Below are 9,782 nucleotides of genomic sequence, written 5' to 3' on the forward strand. Positions count from 1 at the left end.
GGTATGTACTTTTAAAAGGTTAAAATTGACATCAACCCGATACAAGTTTTGTACCAATGTGTTTGTTTCCATGAGCATGCTCAATCTATTTTTCTATTAAATTGCTGAAAATTGTGTTTTTACATTTTTATTTTAAACTATCTAGGTGCCTATATAGATAACCCTGTGACTATTATACCTAGGTATCATAGCCTTATAGGAACTCACAGATTATTCTAGTTTTTGTTTCATCAAAATCTATCATGTAGGTACCTAGTTTAATCGGAGAATGGTTAATAGACTAAACTATGTGCCTACATACTATGCGAGTTGGGTCATAGATATATAATAGTATACTTTAGAAGTTTCAAGTACCCACAAGTAATATTATACAATCACAACAAAATAACTAAAATAGTTATTCCAGGTTTTTTAATATGTAATTTCGTCCAAATTTGAGCTTAAAATGACTATAAAAATAAACTGTGCTTATGTATTTCTTAGAATTTTTGATAACAGAATTAAATATTTACGTGAAATCTTGTTTTAAATTTTCAATCCTTAGATATTAAAGTTGAACATTTTATAAATTTTTAACTACAAAATAATTATTCAATTTTAAATTTGATAAATGTTGTCAAAATTTCAACTTCAAATGCTTATAAAAAAAATGTGTGCCTATGTATTTTTAATATTTTACAATTGCTATTGTAACAATATATCAGGAGCCTTGCATTAAATTTTCACGCATTTTTACCAAACAAATAAAATTTTAAATTTTATTGATATTTATAGAAAAAAAATAAAAAAATTGAAAAATGACAATGTCCGTAAGCAGCTCAAAAAGAGTCAAGTTATTTTCAAATTTTTATCGTGTATAGAAAATTCTAATATAAACATTCAGTGAAATTTTCAATAAATAAATAAATAATCTGCAATATAGGAATGTACCTACTAACTAATTAAAAATAAATACAGTTCGTATTTGACTGCTTTATATAAACAATTGAGTTTCAGTTCATATAATTAGGGTTTTGTTGTTCTAATTATTATAAGTTATCGAATCACGTTGTACATTGATTACGCTGGTCACTTTATTCAACAGGCTTCCATTTATTCATATGTATCTAAGGTTTTTTTTGTTGTTATACAATTATACTGAATTAAATTTCATATCTTGTTAGTCAACGGTAAAAAAATAATTTTTTCGTCAAATTCTCTACAAGTTTAAAAAAATAATTATTTAAATTGTAAGTTTTTTAAAAGATTTATAACAATTTTAGGATGTTTTTTTTTTTGTGCCGGGTAGGAGCCACTACCGGGGGCTTGGCGTTGCACGCCAGGGCGTCTTATCTAACTTTCTTCTGGGTTACAGCTGTTACAGGGCGCGTCGGTAGAGCGCGATGTATAGTCTGTATCATGATAGAAAGCAGAGGGGAGCTCTCAGCTGATGAGCAGCCACTGTGAGAGCCGCAGATGTGTCGGGACTGCTGGGCCGCTTCATACATGGCTTGTGCTGTAGTGGTTAATGCGATTTGGATACTTGTGTGAATAGTGTCATGTGTGAGATTTCCACTAAGTATCTCGCTAACCGGCGCTGATGCGCATTGTGAACGGAAGGATTGATCAAACACTGTTATGAATTCCGGAGTTGCTTGTAAGAACTCAGAAATGTGTTGATGTATCTGTTCCATTGTGGTACGTCTGTACAAATTATGGCGGATGGAGGTTCGTTAATGTACGTATACACTCTGTGGAGTTATACTAGAAGCTCATTTCCCAATTTTAGGATGTGAGATTTTTAGTTTGTGTAAAACACGGCGATCAGAATAATAATAATGTACGAAATATAAAATCGATATGGGTAATGGGTATTATGAAAACAATTCTGTCACCAACATAATTGTTTTCGTACCGATTTATTTATCATAATATATTTTAAATTTTCTATAGACACCGTGCATGATGACTACTAACGCTCGGGGTGGTATTTACGGGCACTATCGGCAGTATACACTATGAGACCATATCATTATACTACCATAATATCATTCATACATAAACTACATACTTACCATTCTCAATAAACTTTATGCTCAATTTAATATTATTATAGTATTATACTATTATACATTAATCTCTTTTCTGTGCTCATAACACTATTTTATAATTTTGTTTTTTATTTTCACTATGAATACTAATACTAAAAGAAATAGCAACTCAAACTGTTGTGTTGTTAATTGCAACAACACGTACAAAAATACATCAAATAATATAGTATTTTACAAGTTTCCAAATCGATCTTATCAAACAACACTAAAATTACAATGGGTTAAAGCTGTGAATAGACTTGAGTATATAATAAATTAACATATCCGTTTATTTATGTACCTAATATTCATTTTTAATTAGCGAAAATGGAGTATTGTGGATGCCAAAATCTCATAACAGAATTTGCAGTACTCATTTTGTCGGTAACAAAAAATCAAATGATCCTCAAAGCCCATCATATGTGCCATCAATATTTCCTAAAGCTTATAAAATAACTAAATGTAATCATAAACAACAACTAGAGAGATATAACAGAGCAGCAAATAAAAAAAAAATGGACTTATCTAAAAAGGTTCCGGACGCGGTGTCTAGCGGTGATTTTATTTTTCCTGAAAATACAAGTCAAATGTCTTCAGTTAATGTTAGCATTCAAGTATGTTTTGATGTAGATGACAATCAAGATTTTACGTTTCACTGTTCTTTTGAGGGCAATAATGTTTCAACTCAAGCAGCAATACCTCTAACTTCAAATAGTAATCTTAATTTTACCAAATGTGAATTATCTGATAAAGCTTGTGGTGTAGATTCTAGTAATAGTTTATCATGCTTGTCATGTGAAGCTTTTCATGGATTTGAGTCCATTAAAACTGAAAATGCACTAAAAGACTTAACTGGTACCACTTTTCCTATTTTTAATATTTTACTAAAATTAATGCCCCCTAGTAAACGTTTTTCAATTACTAAGGAAAATGAATTATTATTATTTTTAATGAAATTGAAGTTAGGTATTACCTATTCTGCTCTATCTGTAATGTTTGGTATACACCGTACAACAGTTACAAGAATATTTTCTGATGTACTAACTACCCTAAGCACAAAAACAAAAGATTTTATATTTTGGCCCAGTAAAAAAACTATATCAGATCTTTTACCTGAGGCATTCAAAAAAAATTATCCACATTGTCGTTGCATTATAGATTGCACAGAAATTCGGGTGGAACAACCTTACACTGTTGAACAGAGAGTATATTTATATTCTAGATATAAAGGGGGTTATACTATAAAATTTTTAGTAGCAATAACGCCTAATGGAATGGTGAGTTTTGTCTCCAAATGTTATGGTGGAAGATCCAGTGACTCCTTCATAACCAATGATTGTGGTTTTCTATCATTGTTAGAACCTGGTGATGAAGTAATGGCCGATAAAGGTTTTCCCGGGATTAAAACTAATTGTGATCAGCAAAATGCAATCTTAATAATGCCTCCCTTTTTATACAATGCTAAATTCACAGAGAGTGAAGTTCTTGAGACTTATAACATTGCCAGTGTTAGGATTCACATTGAACGGTTGTTTGCTAGAGTAAAAACATTTGGTATCCTTAACAAAGTCACTATTGATCTTTTACCATACATTGACAATATTGTCCATATGTGCTGTGTTATAACTAATATGCAATCACCAATAATAAAACAATAGTTAATGTACCAATATTAAATTCAATCTGCTTTTATTGTTCTTTTTTTTATAACTGAATATATAATGAGAAATATAATTATAATTTATAAATTTACTGTCATAAAAAAATCATATTTAGAATCTTTAAAAATATATTCTTGTCTTTAATGTTATTATTTTTAACAAAAAAAATATTTAACAACGTAATTTTTTATAAACATGTATATTGTATACTATTAAATTTGTTATTTATGTTTTAATTTCAGCTTTAATTATTTTACCACCTACCTATGCATTAATAATAACATACGTTTATTTAAAAATGGACTAATAAGTTAAGATTACTGATATTATAGTACATAATTACATAAGCAACACAACAATATTAAACTTAAGTATAAATAACTCAATCGAATAAAAGTAAAGCATAGGTACATTTAAATATAATACAACATTATAACTTAAATACAACTAATTATATTCATTATTTTTCATACGTACACAAGTTGGTAAATAAAATTTAAAATAAAACATTTCTAATTTAGTTAAAGTATTCATTAGAAAGTGTTCATCTTTAATAATATTTATGAGAACAGGTTCAATGAAATTAAAAATATATAAATCACATTCATCTAACCCTGAGGTGAACATGAGTATTTGACATTGGGTGTAGTATGTATGACTTTTCTTTAATGTTACTTTGCCATTAATTAACTGTAAATATTTAACATTAGAAACATTTAAAATAGGATCAATTATCATTTTATCCTTGCAACTTATTGGACATTTAATTTCTAGCACTTTTTTAGGTATACCATCAATAACTACAATCCCATCTGGTGAAGCACAAAGCCACGGATACTTTATATGAACTATTAGACCACATTTAATTACTGTAACATTAAAACATTTACAGTAGGATTCAAAAGCATCATTTTCAGTTTCAGTTCCATATGAAGCATTAATTGCAGCTTGTCCGACTAAAGATTTAGAACTTAATAAACGTATGGCCAAAGATTGTTGTTTTTCACAAGTTAATATTTTTAAAGTTTTTATTTTGTGTGCTTTGCTACTAGCTGAAATTCTATATAATCTACAATCTAACCAAAATTGATCTGACTGATTTAAACTTTTATTAAAAACTAATTTTAATTTTTCTTTGGTTACATATATAAAATTATTAAAAAATATTAACTCATTTTCATTAAGAGGGAAATAAGAATAAGAATTATTCAAAAAAGAAGTATTATTAAGTTCCTGTTGTTTAAAAATTATTATGTTTAAAAATGGATTATTCAAGTCATAAATTAATTCTTCTTCTACACTGTCTACGATTGAATTTAATGTATTCTCACAAGTTCTACTTATTTCAGTTTTTAATTCAGCTTTAAGATTATAACTTAAAGAGCATGGCAATGCTAATAAGTCACTATTTTCAATAATTGATTTAATACTAATATCAGGTATATCTAGTCTTGGCTTTTTAGCATGGAATAAATCACAAATCCTTTTTCCTTTTTTATACTTGTCTTCACTTCTTTTTGATGGTTGTCCCCATGATTGTGGTAAATCTGTTTTAGCCAGTGTTTCTTCATTATTAATATAATAAAAAAGTGCACCTATGTGTTTGCATCGTTGTCCTTCACCAGCAGCACATTCACAGCTGGCTACTTTAACTTTTCTTGTTTCATCAAGCTGTTAATAATTAGTATTTACAGAATTAAGTTCAAGTTCGTGCATCAGTAATAAATAAGTATATTTACTTCAATTTTAACTTTGTATGGTGTAGAAGTCACTGATGTTTGTCTTATAACATTGCCAAAAATAAAACTATTTGTTTTGAACGATTTTACTTCTTTTACATTAATCACATGTCCACTTTTGAGTAAATTTAATGATTTTTCTTTATTATATAGTACATCTGAATAAATACTTTGAAAACCAGTTTCCAAAATAATATCATTCATCTTAATTATATAGGTACCTAACTAACTACTAATATAACTAAATTAAAAAATACAATTTGAAAGAGCACCAATTAATAAATATAAATTAAATGATAAAAATTCTTGTCAGCTAATGCATTAATTTAACGTATTAACTAAAACACCATTTATTAAATTTATGTTTTAAGACAAAATAAATGATGTAATCAATTTGTTTATCAAAAAGTTAAATTAAATAACTAATACTTAAGTAAATATTTAAAAATAGTTATTCGTACATAATAATATTATATTAGTTGTCATGCCGATAACGCATTGATTAACCACCAGAGGGCGTAGTTTTTGATCATATGCACAGTGTCTATAGTTTTGGTATACTAAAGTGTACGTTTTTCGGCCTCTTTAGGACATATAGCGCTCCCGGTGGTGACGACTATCTGTAGTAAAATTTTCAATCAAATTTTCAAACAAGTGACGACACCTTATCAATACACCTTGGTTATCACCATTCACTATATTATGAATTTCGAATACTCAATACAGAGATTTGTGACATTACAGTAGGCCATAAAGTATTGCACTTTGCGACTTTTGTTAGTGTGTTACTGTGTTACCTACCGACTTGATTGCTTGAATAAAGTTGCGTACATTTAAAAAACATAGTTATTTTTAATTAGTTTTTAAAATTTTCGATTGTAAATAATAAATACTATTATTTGCCATTATGACAGTCTCATGTTCAGTGCACGGATGAATTAATATACAATGATATTAATTCTCCACACTCTGCTATAAATCAATAAAGTAATTGGATATTACATAAGTTAGTTACGTAACAAAATATAATATATTAAGCAATAGTTATTAATTTGAAATTTTGAATTTAATAGAGTTCAAATTTCAGACATAATAATATATTTATTTGATTAATTAATATACTGTGATAACTGAATACTGATAATATTGTTTTGTAAACATTAACTGCTTTGTAAATGGCGGCCGACTTCGATGACAAGAAGGAGACGGCTATCTAGTTGTTGTATATATCTATAGTAGATACTTAATATAGTTTAATAAAATTATTACTTAATTTTGCGTTTTCGGTGACGGTAATGAACGCTGTCCGCGATTCGACGCAGTCGGATTGCATACCTGATGACGTGACCCGGCCGTCGCAAATTGTCCGCTATCCGACGAAGACACCCGCAATGTTCTGAATTTATTACTTAATTTTGCGATTTCGGTGATAGTCATGAACGCTGTCCGCTGCCTACCCGATGACGTGAACCGGCCATCGCACATTCGAGGTGACTGACCTGCTAGACAACCACAAAAATACGGCAGCTATTTGATTTGCATGGAAATGTTTTAAATTTATTGTCACATTATGTCGCGTTTTCGGCGTCAGTCAGATTGCATACCTACCTGATGCCGTGACCCGGCCGTCTCACATTGTCCGTTGACGAAGTCAGAAGTCCTACCCGGATAACTGAGGTAGCTGACCTGCAAGACATAAAAAAAATAGCCGCGTCTATATGATTTTTTTACGGAATTTCGAATGACAAGACTGTCAAAGACTTTGTCCGCTACGTGACCGTAGTGTTCCTAGCCTTATCATAGATCCTTATCACCAGACTTCCGTATCACCCTTACACTGTCTACCTCGAGACGCCGACCGGACAACAAGACCACTGCTGCTTCCGATATCGACAACACTCATGACCGATACCGGGGGTTTGGGGGTCTTCCCCAGCGACGCTCAGAGACCCGTTATTATATTAAAATATTAAATTAACTTACTAAAAGCAAATATACAAAGATACATTATTTCCAATTTAGAGTGTTGTATATCTTGAATCATCAGATCACCTCCTATAAAATAAAACATTTCCTTTTAAATTGTTATTCATAAAAACCAGTTTAAAACTATAAATTCAGAAAAATTCCAAATGTTAAACATAAAATGATAACCTAAGTCATTGAAATTGTATTTTGTAAATCATAATAAATATAATGATGTATACAAATATAATTCAACAAGTACATCAAAACAAAGATATTAATTATTTTGAATGGCCTTAAATAATTTACAGTCTTAATTTTTAGAAGAAAATAAATATTTAAAAGTAATATAAGAATTAAAGAACGACTTATTTGAACAAAACTTACTTGAGACAGGCTGCCAATTACATTTTTTAAAATGTTTATGATAGCTGATTCGTTTGTTTTAGGTTTGGGACTACACATTTGAAACGATTCTTGCCTAAAACTATAAATCAAATAATTTTGCAAAAAGCAAACAATGTGATATAATATAAAAATAATTACAAATATATACTATTGATACTAATCCTCAAAATCTGGACATCTTTCAAAACATTCTCTTTTAAAATATTTCAAATCCATTACTTTTAAGAATCTAAAAAAAACAATTTATGTATACTACCTAATTATGTGATAATTTAAAAATATTACTGATAAACTTACAGTTTACTTGTAATGTCTTTACCAGTATGAAGTTGTGGATCAGGGTTTTTATTTCTAAATTGGCTAATGTCTACATTCATCAAATCCATAAAAAAGATGATTTATATCACTATTTGAGGCACAGTATATGACTAATACAAACTAAAAAAATAATATAAATTAATAACAATAGGTACAAAATATAAAATATTTACCTATTACCTACTTACCTCAGATATCAAAGCAAACAAAAACATTACTAAAAATGAGCAATCTCTACACGGTTTTTCTTTTAAATTGGTCTGTAAAAATTTACATAAAAATATCAGTAGGTATACAAAAAGATGAAATTAAATCAAACAAATTAAATATTAGATTTGGTTGAAATGTGTAACACAAACATTTTCAGTCATAGTATATAGACACGTTAGTTAAAGTAATACAGTGAAACTTCAATGAATATTCATTGTGGGAGAACACAAAATAGTATACACAAAATAAGATCCGTTTGCATCTGTAGGTTAGATTATTAATTAAATAATAATATAGTATACTACTAATCAGGGCCGTCGTTAAATATTTTCCGCTCTAAACATTTTAATACCGGCGCTCTTTACAGATATTTATTATATTTCTCAGCTATCAATTTCTTTAAAATTGTATGTCGCCCTAAAGTAACGCATGACTTATACTTGTGCTCTAGACGGATCTGCTACTACATACTATTAATGCTACTATAATATAGTACAGCGATAAGCTTCTATATTACGAAGCCTCATGTGGGCACTAAAAAAATCGCATTTTAAATAGAATTAAATTAATGTGGTTCTAATATTTTGGTTTGGTCCTCAAAAATATTTCGTTAAACAGAACATTTTGTTAATTGAAAGTTTGTTAAATGGAATATAAGTTATTTATTTTATTTTATTTTACAATACGGGACGAACCCTTTAATACATGAATATAATAGTATAATAATAATAGTTTTAATAGTTTAGGAAACGAGGCTCAAATTTTAGAGAGAGAATGAGGGGTCAGTGTTGGCAATGCGCATAAGACGGATGATAGTAGTTTGAGGAAGAGAAAGGTATATGAAATGGAACAGATGAACGTGTACGGCGGGAGGGGACATTAAATGAAACACGGGATAGTGATTCAGAACTGTCAATTTTAGACGAAAGAAGATTAAATAGAAATGTCAAGTTAGCTGAATGACGACGATCGGTGAGGCTTTCCAAGGAAAAAAGGCGTTGGATTGGCGTGTAATCGTGCGGTGGACAGACTACATTTAATTTGTAAGCAGCTTGACGGAGGAATTTTCTTTGAACCCTTTCTATCATACTACGTGCGGAAGCAGTGGACGGGTCCCAGAGGACGGAACACTCAAGGATGGGGCGGACTAGGGAGCAGAAAAGAGTTTTTAGAGGGGAGAGCATTTTAATGAAAAATTATACATCTCATCGTCCGGAAGCAAAATAAACAACCGATCACGGATGAAGCTGTGACGGTCAGCTATAATATTATAATATTAATTCAACATAAAGGCTATAATAAATAATAAATATATAAAAAATAAATTTATAATATATAAACGTCTCCATTCAGAATCGTTTTTTTTATACAATTAAATTATATCATTGAATTCAAGTTTAATACAATCCATT

The 9,782-nt window shown here is 29.5% G+C and overlaps 1 protein-coding gene across 1 annotated transcript; it reads left to right on the plus strand.

Moving 5' to 3' along the window:
- The first annotated feature begins 1,694 nt into the window (after positions 1 to 1,694).
- Positions 1,695 to 3,727, plus strand: LOC103308246. Its single transcript, XM_008181316.1, has 2 exons — positions 1,695 to 1,717; positions 2,392 to 3,727. The coding sequence occupies exons 1-2, from the start codon at positions 1,695 to 1,697 to the stop codon at positions 3,725 to 3,727; spliced, it is 1,359 nt and encodes a 452-aa protein (XP_008179538.1).
- The last annotated feature ends 6,055 nt before the right edge of the window (positions 3,728 to 9,782 follow it).

The sequence above is a fragment of the Acyrthosiphon pisum genome, unplaced genomic scaffold (genome assembly GCF_005508785.2).
Source record: "Acyrthosiphon pisum isolate AL4f unplaced genomic scaffold, pea_aphid_22Mar2018_4r6ur Scaffold_20883;HRSCAF=22412, whole genome shotgun sequence".
In the NCBI taxonomy this organism is placed as follows: domain Eukaryota; kingdom Metazoa; phylum Arthropoda; class Insecta; order Hemiptera; family Aphididae; genus Acyrthosiphon; species Acyrthosiphon pisum.